We start from the raw sequence: 13,996 nt of genomic DNA on the forward strand, positions 1-13,996 counted from the left end.
GTTTAAAAATCATTTACTTGTATCACTCAGTATTAAGTCATAAGCTTGGGTTTAAACATCAGTTTTACCTAGTAAGTTACCAGCTTGGGTTTAAACCTCAGTTTTACCCAGTAAGTCATCAGCTTGGGTTTAAACCTCAGTTTTACCCAGTAAGTCACCAGCTTGGGTTTAAACCTCAGTTTTACCTAGTAAGTCACCAGGTTGGGTTTAAACATCAATTTTACCTAGTAAGTCACCAGCTTGGGTTTAAACATCAATTTTACCTAGTAAGTCATAAGCTTGGGTTTAAATATCAATTTTACCAAGTAATTCACCAGCTTGGGTTTAAACATCAATTTTACCCAGTAAGTCACCAGCTTTGTTTTAAACATCAGTTTTACCCAGTAAGTCACCAGCTTGGGTTTAAACATCAATTTTCCTAGTAAGTCACCAGCTTGGGTTTAAACATCAATTTTACCCAGTAAGTCACCAGCTTGGGTTTAAACCTCAGTTTTACCCAGTAAGTCACAAGCTTGGGTTTACATGTAAATGTCATTTATTACACTGGTGGGATTCTTGCACTTTAAGCTTGAAGCTTGTATTATGCAACTCTCTACTGGAAGATATTAAAGACAATAGATTTTTATGTCAATCACTCATTTCTCTATCTGATGAACCTGTTTAACCAACTTCAGTTACAATATTTTTAAACATGCCTGTACATATTGATGCCTGAAATGTCTACACATGTTTTCCAGGGCCTACTTTAACTAAGAAATAAGAAAACAAATGTTAATACTTGTCTGATGTACTTCTGCTTAACATGTAAGGAAAGAACTTCAGAATACTTTTTCTACTCATATGTATATATGTCAAGTTCACGTAAATCCGAGACTTCATAAGCATATCCATGATCACCAGTGGATAGTCCTAACAGTTTTAGGCGGAATGGAATAACATGCCCGAGAATGGAGTCGTTTTTGGAATGTCTTCTCAGAGATTAAAAGAAGTGGTCTGTTTTTTTTAGATTCTGTTAAGACGCTCCCAGAATTTCACACAAACGGTAGGAAATGTACTAGCAGTGTCTTGTCAGAACATTCCTATGATGACCAGTGTTTGTTTTCTGCTGATTTGCCATTGTTCTCTCCATTCCTAAGCTTAAGTGCTGTCATAATAGCGAATGAGTCTTCAAATGCTCATGAGATGGGCAGTGGTATTAAACTCACATCGTGTAGCATTTTCTCTGATGTGAATCCTCTCCATCACTCTCTATCATCTGAACTTCTCATATGCTTGTACAATTTCCAGGGGCCTTTGAAGTCAGAGACATTAAAAAACTTGGAGAAGTATGTGACGAAGACGAACAAACTGCCAATGTTCTTAGACAGGTTAGTAAAACATTTATGCAGTTTTGAAGCAGCTAAGCTTACAAATCTTGGAATTTTTGATTATTATTTCAGTTGGAACCTTAAACTCAATAATAAATTTCTGGCCATAAATGGTCATGAGTTTCCCTTGGGTTCTGCTAATGGCCTCCCACCATAATGCTTGATGCTGTAGTGTAAATGAAATATTCTTTAGTACAGCATAAATCACCAATGAAGTACATAAAGAAGTCAATCAAATAAATAAAATAAATCTTTAAAGTACATGAGGGAGGATATGTAAATGATCAATACTTGGATGACAGAGGCGATACATCCAACTTCAGCCTCATTTTGATCAACAACAGTTTTCAGGTACTGATTCTTCTGTTATTATATCTCGTGCTAATTTCTGAACTTTCATTCTAATAAATGTGAGACAATCACAGACAAAACCTTGCTATGAATTCATTTATTGAAATTTGCGCACGTGGTTACAATTCTTTTGAGAATCAGTGGCGACGCTGGTTCAGTTGGTTATATTGAAGGCTATCAGGCCCTTGGTGAGTGAGGCAGCATGTTGAGATCTAGCTCTCACTGTTTTGGCTGAACAGTACTGGTTTACTCCAGGCAGTCGTACACCCATAAACCTGACTGCTGTCCTATACAAAGGGAAACATTCTTGAATGCAGCATTAAACATCGATCAATCAGTTCTGATTTGTTTCATTTTTGTGTAGAGTTCGATCAAATGGAGCCAAAGTATTCTTGGCGACAAACAGTGACTTTGTGTACACGAATGTAAGTACATTAATTTAGATGTATGTGTATATTTGTTGATTTTTATATTTTTATCTTTTTCTCAGCATACCTAAAAGTGAGTGGTTGGTTGGTTGAAACTATACTTTAGCAGAAGATTCACTTGATATATGACATCATAATGAGTTTGCTTGAGATATGATTTTAACTTGAAGTAAGCGGACTTGTCAAACAAAAGAATAGTTTATTATTCTTCAGTATTCATGTATGCTCAGTTTTCCAGCAAGGTTTCATCAAGGAAACTACCGATAAATTATCAACTTTTACTCATCCTAAGAACTACGTGTACATGTAACTGATTGTTTTGTTTTTTTGCTTTTCAGGGTGTGATGACGTATCTGTTTGACTACCCATCACCATCTGTAAGTTCAGAAGTACTGCCACATGCAGGGAAATTATGCAAGATTTTGTGTCAAAAATTTACAGTCATCAAAAGTCTTAATGCAAGGGACTACGTTTACACCTCATCAGTCTTTCATTCATACAGATTGAGTGCAAGTTTTGGGCTGTTTCCTCCATTTTCAAAAAACATTTTGCTTTGAAAGTTTCCTGAAATTTTTTTTCAAAATCATTCATTGTAATTGGTTGCACCAAGTTACTGATCAATTTTGCCGTTTTTGTGCCATAGTGGTTTTAATATAGCTAATGTTCAGGTGGCTCTGGCCAGTAGGAGACCTGTATGCATTTTACATGTATGGTAGGTTCAGGGTTAGTTGTATGTTCCTTACTATATACATGTAGTAATGGTGTCATTACCCCACAGAGAACTGTCAGGTTTCCTACATCCATAAGCCGTATCATATCAAATTAAATATTTTTGAGTTCTGTGTAAAACTTTAATAATAAAAGTCACTAAAGAAACATGACTGAGGTGATTCTCTTTTGGTGTTTACCACAGTGTAGGGGTATTGTCATAGCAGTGGGCGTCCAGCGGTCTGACTATCTACCTGTCTGTCTTCTTGTTAACACAATATCTCATGAATAGGTTACCTCCAGTTCACCTAATTTACACCACACTTTGTCATGAGGAAGAACCCTATTCAGCCACCTTTGACCAATTGTTTCAAGGTCATTGGGGTCTTTACAGTTAAATTTTGTGAAAGAATTGTTGACATGGTATATCTTGAAATTTGTAAATTTTAAAAAATACATGACATGTAAACCAAGATATGTGCATGTAGATGATCCGTGTTTAATACCTAGGTGCTATAACCCATTGTTAGACTGTCTGGCCGTCATTCTGTTCGTTCGTCATTTCTGGTATACACTCTATATCTTGAATAGTCAAACTTAACTCACCAAAGCTATACCACACTGGTACGCGGAAAGAACCCTAGTCATTTTCATTGACCTGTCCTATTTCCTCGTAAACATTATGACTTAAGTCTGACGGGTTTTGAGTCCAGTGGACTGTATTCTTACACTTTTTTTTACATCTTTGTAGCCTGACCAACCCCAGAGAAAGTGGACCTCCTACTTTGATTACATTGTTGTGGATGCCAAAAAACCTTTGTTCTTTGGAGAAGGAACAGTTTTGCGTCAAGTTGACACAGTGAGTAATTCGGAAGTACAGATTTGAAATGCAGGTGTTAAATGATCATAAAATATTAAAATCCTTTCAATTTGTGTTAATTACGGTAATGACCTAAAGTTTCACCCTGGGACTCGGAAAGTGTATCTCAGGATTTATTGCTTTGGTTGTGGTTGTTACTGGCTCAACGCTGCTGGAGAGCATCAGGGGTGGTCAGGGGATTATACTGACAGTGCAAGAATGTAATAAACAAGCTCACACTTCACTGAGCAGTTAGTCTATGCTCCTACCACCAACAGTTCATGGTTTCCTCAGTTTTGATCATAATAATTTTACTATATGCACTTTGCAACAGATTGATTGTTTTATTATCATTATTTTGTGATAAGTGGGAATTTGGGAGAAAACTCTGTGGAGATTAAGCGTGACTACCCAGTACCTTTATGCATGTGGAGTGTCATCACTGCAGGGCTCGCTTTTGCTACAATGGTGTAGCAGAATTTATCACACCGCGAATTCATACCAGCAAACTAGGTCCTCCAGCAGACAAGATAAAAATGTTAAATTGTGATTAAAGAGACATCTACACATGGGCATTTGCACCGCTGCAACATTTCTTGTTCATTATGGCATAATTCCAAGGATTTCCCATATTTCATCAACGTGAATACTTAAGTTATGTAATATTTAATTGAGTCTCCGCTAATGAAATTTCAGTCATACAGAGGGCTTTTATTCACATGTAGATACAAATCACACACACTTAGGACTCAAAATTCCCACACGTCTACCCATTGATCATGTGATTTTTGCTGGGGAAAGGCAAAACAATAATCTTATCTGTTGCTGGCAACACGTAAATCAAGTGTGGGCTAAACTGTGTTCGGGAAATCATAAAACATGCATTTTTCTCTTGGATACAAGGTCAGTGATGGTGTTGTGATAACAACTAAAACAAATTCTGTCTGCCGATGTACCGGACGCGTGAAAAAGGAACTCTTCTGCAATAGAAGAACAGTTCCTACTGTAATGAAACAAAATGTGCGCATAGACTGACATATTAAATTGGAATTACATGGACACGGGAGCTGATGACAGATTTTTCTCAGTGAAATTCAGTTTCATCTAAAATACATTTGTACACATATTTGTTGCATAATGAGGGCTCTCAGCAGCCAACCGTTCACCAGATAACGGTGTGAGGTGACTTTCACGTAGGCCTAACCCGAATAATCGGTTTTGTCTGCCTGTACGTTGTGTATGTACATTCCTTGTTCGACATGGACATGCTTGTTTGAAATTTAAAGGTTTGTAATAGACATGGCCTGTCTTAATACTTTCTTCAGTTTCATTCTTTCTTACTGTCTTGATAATTTTTTTTTCGATGGGTATATTTAGAGATGTACATTAGGCCTACTGGTCGGGAGACCTGCAAGCCTTAATCAAGTTCTTCTGTCATCTTGCCGCCCACTGAGACCATGTAAAACAGAACAACAGTAACTCATGTGCGAAATTTTAGGTCATTTATTGCTGCGAGTAATCTTACATGTATGCAAGTTTTAACATTACTGTAAAACAAACCTTTCCTCTTTTTTTTAAAACCCAAATTTCAAAGCTACGTGTATGATTTGTCCCTTTTTAATAATGGTTTTGGCAGAATGTGATACTTTTGCTGGATAAGAGTGAAAATGGTCCCTGGGTGACCTTTTGCTATGTGCCTCATGCAGGGGGGAACCTTCCTTTTACTTTTAATGTGGCATTAACCTGTTGTGTTGTGTTTTTTTTGTTTGTTTGTTTGTTGTTTTGTTTTTTTACCAAAATCTACTACTGATCAGAGTATTGCTTTTAATTGGAAACTTGACTCTTATGTGTAGATATTAATGATTGAGATCTTCTGTCTTTAACAGGCTACAGGTTCATTCAAGTTGGGGACTCACACAGGACCAATTAAAAAGGGCCATGTCTACTCAGGAGGTACACCTTTTCTTCAAGTACATGACAATGTACAGGTAGAGCCGTATATTGAGAATAATATTGAGCCTTTTCACTCCAAAATCTCCATAAAGACTGGGTATTATTTTAAGAGGGTGCATCCCTCCATCGTCTACAAATGACTTTTCCTTTAATGTTTGATTTATAGCTGGTTCTGGATACTCAACAAAGTTTAGTTTTCTTATTCCTTTTTCTGAGGCCTGTCTCTTCAGGGCTATAATTTTGGGGACTATTTAGAATGAATGGTTATATATATATATACGTTGATAGGTTCAGCGCATCCTGACACTATGCCATGATAAGGATAAGTCTATTGGCAGGAAGAGGTGTAATGCTTGATCACAATATAATAAGGCTGGGTGAAGCGCCTTGCCTGGTGACAACATACATGTACCATAACAGGGTGAGGCGCCTTGCCTGGTGACAACATACATGTACCATGACAGGGTGAGGCGCCTTGCCTGGTGACAACATGCATGTACCACGACAGGGTGAAGCGCCTTGCCTGGTGACAACATACATGTACCATAACAGGGTGAGGCGCCTTGCCTGGTGACAACATACATGTACCATGACAGGGTGAGGCGCCTTGCCTGGTGACAACATGCATGTACCACGACAGGGTGAGGTGCCTTGCCTGGTGACAACATGCATGTACCATGACAGGGTGAGGTGCCTTGCCTGGTGACAACATGCATGTGCCATGACAGGGTGAGGCGCCTTGCCTAGTGACAACATGCATGTACCACGACAGGGTGAGGCGCCATGCCTGGTAACAACATACATGTACCATGAGAGGCTGAGGTGCCTTTGCCTGGTGACAACATGCATGTACCATGACAGGGTGAGGTGCCATGCTTGGTGACAACATGCATGTACCACGACAGGGTGAGGCGCCATGCCTGGTAACAACATCCATGTACCATGACAGGATGAGGTGCCTTGCCTGGTGACAACATGCATGTACCATGACAGGGTGAGGTGCCTTGCCTGGTGACCTCATGCATGTACCATGACAGGGTGAGGCGCCATGCCTGGTGACAACATGCATGTACCATGACAGGGTGAGGCGCCATGCTTGGTAACAACATACATGTATCATGACAGGGTGAGGTGCCTTGCCTGGTGACACCATACATGTACCATAACAGGGTGAGGCGCCTTGCCTGGTGACCTCATGCATGTACCATGAGAGGCTGAGGCGCTTTGCCTGGTGACAACATACATGTACCATGACAGGGTGAGCCGCCCTGCCTGGTGACAACATACATGTACCATGACAAAGTGAGGTACCTTGCCTGGTGACAACATGCATGTGCCATGACAGGGTGAGGCGCCTTGCCTGGTGACAACATGCATGTACCATGAGAGGCTGAGGTGCCTTTGCCTGGTGACAACATACATGTACCATGACAGGGTGAGGCGCCATGCTTGGTGACAACATGCATGTACCACAACAGGGTGAGGCGCCTTGCCTGGTGACAACATACCTGTACCATGAGAGGGTGAGGTGCCATGCCAGGTGACAACATACATGTACCATGACAGGGTGAGGCGCCTTGCCTGGTGACCTCATGCATGTACCATGACAGGGTGAGGTGCCTTGCCTGGTGACAACATGCATGTACCATGACAGGGTGAGGCGCCTTGCCTGGTGACCTCATGCATGTACCACGACAGGATGAGGCGCCTTGCCTGGTGACAACATGCATGTACCACAACAGGGTGAGGCGCCTTGCCTGGTGACAACATACATGTACCATGACAGGGTGAGGCGCCTTGCCTGGTGACCTCATGCATGTACCACGACAGGGTGAGGTGCCTTGCCTGGTGACAACATACATGTACCATGACAGGGTGAGGCGCCTTGCCTGGTGACAACATGCATGTACCATGACAGGGTGAGGCGCTTTGCCTGGTGACAACATGCATGTACCATGACAGGGTGAGGTGCCTTGCCTGGTGACAACATGCATGTGACATGACAGGGTGAGGCGCTTTGGATGGTGGCAACATGCATGTACCATGACAGGGTGAGGCGCCATGCTTGGTGACACCATACATGTACCATAACAGGGTGAGGTGCCTTTGCCTGGTGACAACATGCATGTACCATGACAGGGTGAGGTGCCTTGCCTGGTGACAACATGCATGTGCCATGACAGGGTGAGGCGCCTTGCCTGGTGACAACATGCATGTACCATGACAAAGTGAGGTGCCTTGCCTGGTGAGAACATGCATGTACCACGACAGGGTGAGGCGCCTTGCCTGGTGGCAACATATATGTACCATGACAGGGTGAGGCGCCTTGCCTGGTGACAACATGCATGTACCATAACAGAGTGAGGTGCTTTGCCTGGTGACAACATGGATGTACCATGACAGGGTGAGGCGCCTTGCTTGGTGACAACATACATGTGCCATGACAGGGTGAGGCGCTTTGCCTGGTGGCAACATGCATGTGCCATGACAGGGTGAGGCGCCATGCTTGGTGACACCATACATGTACCATAACAGGGTGAGGTGCCTTTGCCTGGTGACAACATGCATGTACCATGACAGGGTGAGGTGCCTTGCCTGGTGACAACATGCATGTGCCATGACAGGGTGAGGCGCCTTGCCTGGTGACAACATGCATGTACCATGACAAAGTGAGGTGCCTTGCCTGGTGAGAACATGCATGTACCATGACAGGGTGAGGTGCCTTGCCTGGTGACAACATACATGTACCATGACAGGGTGAGGCACCTTGCTTGGTGACAACATACATGTACCATGACAGGGTGAGGCGCCATGCCTGGTGACAACATGCTTGTACCACAACAGGGTGAGGCGCCATGCCTGGTGACAACATACATGTACCATGACAGGGTGAGGCGCCTTGCCTGGTGACAACATGCATGTACCATGACAGGGTGAGGCGCCTTGCCTGGTGACAACATGCATGTACCATGACAGGGTGAGGCGCCTTGCCTGGTGACAACATACATGTACCATGACAGGCTGAGGCGCCTTGCCTGGTGACAACATGCATGTACCATGACAGGCTGAGGCGCCTTGCCTGGTGACAACATACATGTACCATGACAGGCTGAGGCGCCTTGCCTGGTGAAAACATACATGTACCATGACAAAGTGAGGTGCCTTGCCTTGTAACAACATACATGTACCATGAGAGGCTGAGGTGCCATGGTTGGTGACAACATACATGTACCATGAGAGGCTGAGGCGCCATGCCTGGTGACAACATACATGTACCATGACAGGGTGAGGCGCCTTGCCTGGTGAAAACATACATGTACCATGACAGGGTGAGGCACCTTTGCCCTGTGACAACATGCATGTACAATGAAATCCAGGTATGATATCCCATTATGTTGAGGACAGTGTTACCTCAATTACATTGTGATTACATACTGTGTTATTAGGATCAGTGGATGTGTTCTCCGAGATGATGGGGACCTACGGGAAAGAGGTCCTTTATGTTGGCGACCACATTTTTGGGGACATCCTCAAGTCCAAGAAAGTACGAGGCTGGAGAACCTTCCTGATTGTACCCGAACTGGCCCAGGAACTTGCTGTGTGGACAGAGAAACAGAACCTCTTTGCTGAACTGGAACAGCTGGACTGTCAACTTGGTGAAATTTACAAGTAATGCATTAAAATGTGGCTAAGTTATTGCTGTGCTTTGATAGGAAGATTATGTTTGAGGTGTGAGGTTGAGGAAATAAAGCACTGGTGCCCACAACCGAGTTAATTCGGATTCACAAAATCCTCAACAGTATGGATTAAGGAAGTTATTGTCTTTTGAAAACCTTCTCTCTGTATTAATTGTAGTGGAACTGTTCAGATGGTTAGGGCACAGATATGACTGACTACATTTTTGTGCTTTTATTTTAGGAACTTAGACAGCAGTTGTGCCAAAAAACCAAACATCAAGAATATCCAGAAGGCTATCGCGGTAAGTGTCATATAGTTTTGTTAAATGTTACTTAGCATGTGTGCCTCAAACCTCTGCGTTACCACCATAATTCATTGATGGTAACCAAGATATACTAAATATGTTTGATTTTTTGTATTAATGTCCATTATTTTCTTCATTAATTAATCACACATGTATCTATTATTTCTGTCTGCACATGTTTAATAACCATTAATGCTTATGCTGGATTATTTCTCTTGTCCTAACCCTGGCAGCTATTGTTTTTATTCTTATTATTATACTTTGTTGTTGTTTGTTGACATCTTGTGGACCAGTGTGCTTTGCCAAAAGTAGTGTCGTCCTATTTTCTCAGTCTTTTCACTCCTAAAATGCAATACATGTATTTGCATTGAAAGAGTTTTGTGTCAAAAGAAAAATACTTTTTTTTTTTTTCGAAACATTTGGTATTTGACTGATTTGGCATATGCTTGTGTAGACAGACTCTTGTCAGAATATGACAGTGTGAAAAGGTCAAGAGGGTAGGATACATGTATCTGCATTTTGGTTGTTTGTATGTTGTTGTTGTTTTATCTTTCTGTCTTCGTGTTCTCTAATTTTTCTAGGACGTGTCACATGAAATGGATATGTCATATGGTGTGTTAGGATCGGTGTTCAGGAGTGGTAAGGATCTACATGTGCATGTACAAATGTTCAAATTCAGGGATAATTCAGTTTATTTCATGCAGTGGGTTGTGACCTAAAAGAGTATTTTACACAGCAGAACAGAACTTGCTAGTGTCTTTCACCAGAGTCTTTATGAAGAAGTCTTCCATCCTTTATAATTCATAATGAAATTTTAACTTCCGGTGACTAATGTTGGTGCAGGTCTTCCGTTGGCAACATTCGGAGTTAAACTTGTTAGATGAGGTTATTTTGTGGTATTGCTAGTATAACGTACACAAATTAACACCATGACATGTTTTAAAGTGAAATTTTACAGTGAAGATTGAAATGTACAGTAATAGTCTCAGATTTAATCTATACAGTAGTATCATTTCAATGAACCTCAATAGAATTTATCGCTTCTATGCACATTTATTTTGCAGAAGAAAATGTAAAAAAAAAAAAAAACTTTCAAAAATTATGAGAAAAGTTGAAATAGGGGTTCATGTTTTGTTGGTCACATTATCCTAAACACCTTGTGTTGGTCAGTGTGGTTTGATTTGTACCGGTCTCACCTTTCTGCAGGTTCCAGACAGACGTTCTTTGCGGGTCAAGTGATGCGTTATGCTGATTTATATGCAGCCACCATACTTAACCTGCTCAACTATCCCTTCAGCTACGTCTTCAGATCTCCTGCAATGCTGGTAAGGCCATCTTCACAGTTTTAATCAATAGTTACTGCATATTTCTGTATCAGGAGCATTCTAAACAAATTACAAATCACGCTGGGCCCTTCTGTAAAATTTCTTATGCATCATTAACTTTTAAATAGGTATTTATAAGGATTGGCAAAATTAGATTTTGTGTTATTTTAACTAATCCCAAAAAGTTTTGATTCACATGGTTTGTTTATCTGAAGATCAATCTCCCAAGATGTAAGTTCAGTGTCTAATTCATAGCCAAGATGCATATGTGTGGTGCATCAAGCAAAGGGACATTACTCTGTTGTAACATTTACATTGCATATTGCAACAGCAATGTGTCAGTATGCTGTGTTTATCAGAACATTAATGAAATTAACAAAGCATTAATTAATGCTGTAGAAATTGATTCAGAGACTATGAGGTCCTTCAGTATGTTACATATCTTGGTTAAAATTATGATTCAAATTTTTTTGGCGAAATTTTGCGCATACATTTACCTGCCTCAAGCAGTTGGAAGAATTCATTGACGTTATAGATTTAAAATGCTGTAGATTCCTGTCACATTGTAAATTTATAAGTGGTTCTGCTGAACATGTGATATAACACGTTGTAATGGTGCACCGTTATGAATCAAGCCTACATGGTAGTGGGTTCACAGCCACGTGGTTTAGGCAATTTTAGGTATCTCATTTGTGTCTGTCAGACTTTTGACCATTGAGGTTGAGTTGAAATCCAGCTCTTGCTGTTCCAGCTGTGGCTTTAAGTCAGGAATTGTGTCAGGTGCCTGTTTTCTCTGGCACTCTGGTTTCATCCACCCATAAATTTGACCTCCATCATACATAGTGTAATTGAAAAATTCTTCGGGACGGCAGTAAACACCAGTGAAATAATATATAAACTTACATGTATTAATGTTTACAGTGTTGTGTATGGCGTGCAATCTTTGATTCAGATGCCCCATGAGTCTACTGTTAATCATGATGACAGTATCCCAGCCCAGGATTTCTTGTTGGCACCCCGCACGCGCTCTTTTAACGAGCCCAGCTCTCCAAACACACCAGAGGGTGAATCTATGCTAGTGAGACAGGACAGTGCCTGGAAGAGGTTTGTCGACACCCCACGACATAGCACACATGTGCACGAGTCCGAGGACGAAGATGAGGACGAGGAGGGAGGGGAGCCAGCTGAAATGGCCGTGGATGAAGAAGATTTCGAATAAACAGTCAAGGTTTATGAAGGTGTGGATCCTTAATGAAAACTTCATGGCCTGATGAGATTGCCCAGTAAGACAACCTCAGTTTTGTGTATGATTAAAGTCAACCTGTCTGTTCTTGTGCCATACGAAATATAAACTATGCTATAAAGGTTAACTTGCAATTTGAAAACTACACCACTTTATGTTCATGAAATGTTCCTAGCTGTAAGGGATATAGCAAAGAATTGCAAGGATAGTTTCACATTTGTTTGTTGTGATTTCTCTCAAACTGTTCATCAATGAAAATGATTTGCGTAAGATTAAAATCAACCTTGCTGTTTTTGTGCCATCCCAGTTTTAAATTAGTCATTCAGATATAAATTAAAATTTGAGAACTACTGTAGTTTATATTCATGAAGTCTTACTAAGTGTATGGGATATAGCTATAAACTGTTGAGGTAGAACTGTTGTCTGAAACTGTTCATAAGTCAGTCACAGTAACAGTGTCACTACTGACCACCTGGCTACTGGGACAAGTTTTAGCTCACTGTAAAAATAATAAAGTGAGAAGTAATAAGTACTTCTCTTAACCTGTAAATCGTCATGAGAGACTGGAGATTGAAGAGGAAAAAAATGAAGCAGTATGTAGTTTTTCCTCCTGATGCCTACATTTTGAAAGAAAACTGAATCAACCGTATGAGAATAGCAAGCGTAATATTTGATTTTTGAATATTGTATGAAAAGTGTCTGTGTATATAGGCCTACCCAGGAGATGGTTATTTTATAATCAACATATATCTCCACATTGCTCTAATTGTTTGTGTACCCAGTTGTCCAGTCTTATGTTTGTTTAAAACACCCTTGGGACTAGGTCCCCTCCACTTGTAACACCTGACTGCCACTGTAACAGTGAAAATCAGTGAGTGTGCATTAAAATAAACAATCAAATTAATACATGTAAAATATGTTGGAAGGATTTTGATTATGATCATTTCAGCATAAAGTGAGAGAAGGTTGTTTTTTTAAAGGAATATTTTTCTGAGCACTGAACTGTGAAAAACTTGGCCACAGTTTTTGATTTTACGGTTGTATGATTTGTGAATTGATTATTTGTTATTAATGTTTTAATAACATGTTTTGATGGTTTTAGTGTGTCAGAATGCAAATATAGATATATATCTGTAGTGTCTGGTAGAATAACATGAGGAATGTGTAAATTATTTGTGTGAAACAAATGATGTGCAAGTAGTAATTTGTTTTGTGATATTGACAAAAAAGAACAAAAAAAAAAGAGTCATGGGGGAAACTGTATGTCAAATACAGTACTTCATGCATTGATTGCATTTGTTAAACATTATGAGTATTCATAAATACATGATCAGCTAGCAGAGGGAATATTCCCCACTAAATAAGCTACACTTTCATTTTTGCCTGTATTGGCATTCGTTGTGCATGAATTCACATTGTACAAAATGTATGCTGTGTTATCCAATTTATTGACTGGTAAGGGAAGTAATATATTTATTTAATATGACTCAACAAATCTGAAAGTCTTTCTGCCTATATATGTATGTTATACGTCATATTACTGCTACATCTTGGAGTTCCAGTTATATTTTTGTACTGCATATACATGTAAACTGCCCTCCCTTTTATTTCTATGGTAATCTTTGAAGCTGGGGCCAGTTTCATGAAAGTTTACTAAGTGGGATTTTGCACTTATCTTCCCAAAAGTTTACTCAGCTCAAAACACACTAAACTCTAAGTTTGAACCCTCACTTAGAAACAAAATAGCAGCAATTCTATCACTGTACTTACGACAGGAATT

General features: G+C 40.3%; 1 protein-coding gene across 1 annotated transcript in view; it reads left to right on the top strand.

Moving 5' to 3' along the window:
* LOC135466263 (cytosolic purine 5'-nucleotidase-like) overlaps positions 1–12,467 on the top strand; it is a 30,600-nt gene extending 18,133 nt beyond the window's left edge. The window contains exons 8-17 of the mRNA XM_064743673.1: positions 1,288–1,367; positions 2,083–2,143; positions 2,485–2,523; positions 3,606–3,713; positions 5,600–5,666; positions 9,113–9,335; positions 9,585–9,645; positions 10,230–10,287; positions 10,855–10,973; positions 11,926–12,467. Coding sequence (XP_064599743.1) covers positions 1,288–1,367; positions 2,083–2,143; positions 2,485–2,523; positions 3,606–3,713; positions 5,600–5,666; positions 9,113–9,335; positions 9,585–9,645; positions 10,230–10,287; positions 10,855–10,973; positions 11,926–12,192 — 1,083 coding nt within the window. The 3' untranslated portion in view covers positions 12,193–12,467. The remainder of the gene's footprint in view (positions 1–1,287; positions 1,368–2,082; positions 2,144–2,484; positions 2,524–3,605; positions 3,714–5,599; positions 5,667–9,112; positions 9,336–9,584; positions 9,646–10,229; positions 10,288–10,854; positions 10,974–11,925) is intronic.
* The last annotated feature ends 1,529 nt before the right edge of the window (positions 12,468–13,996 follow it).

Source organism: Liolophura sinensis, chromosome 6, assembly GCF_032854445.1.
Source record: "Liolophura sinensis isolate JHLJ2023 chromosome 6, CUHK_Ljap_v2, whole genome shotgun sequence".
Classification (NCBI taxonomy): Eukaryota; Metazoa; Mollusca; class Polyplacophora; order Chitonida; family Chitonidae; genus Liolophura; species Liolophura sinensis.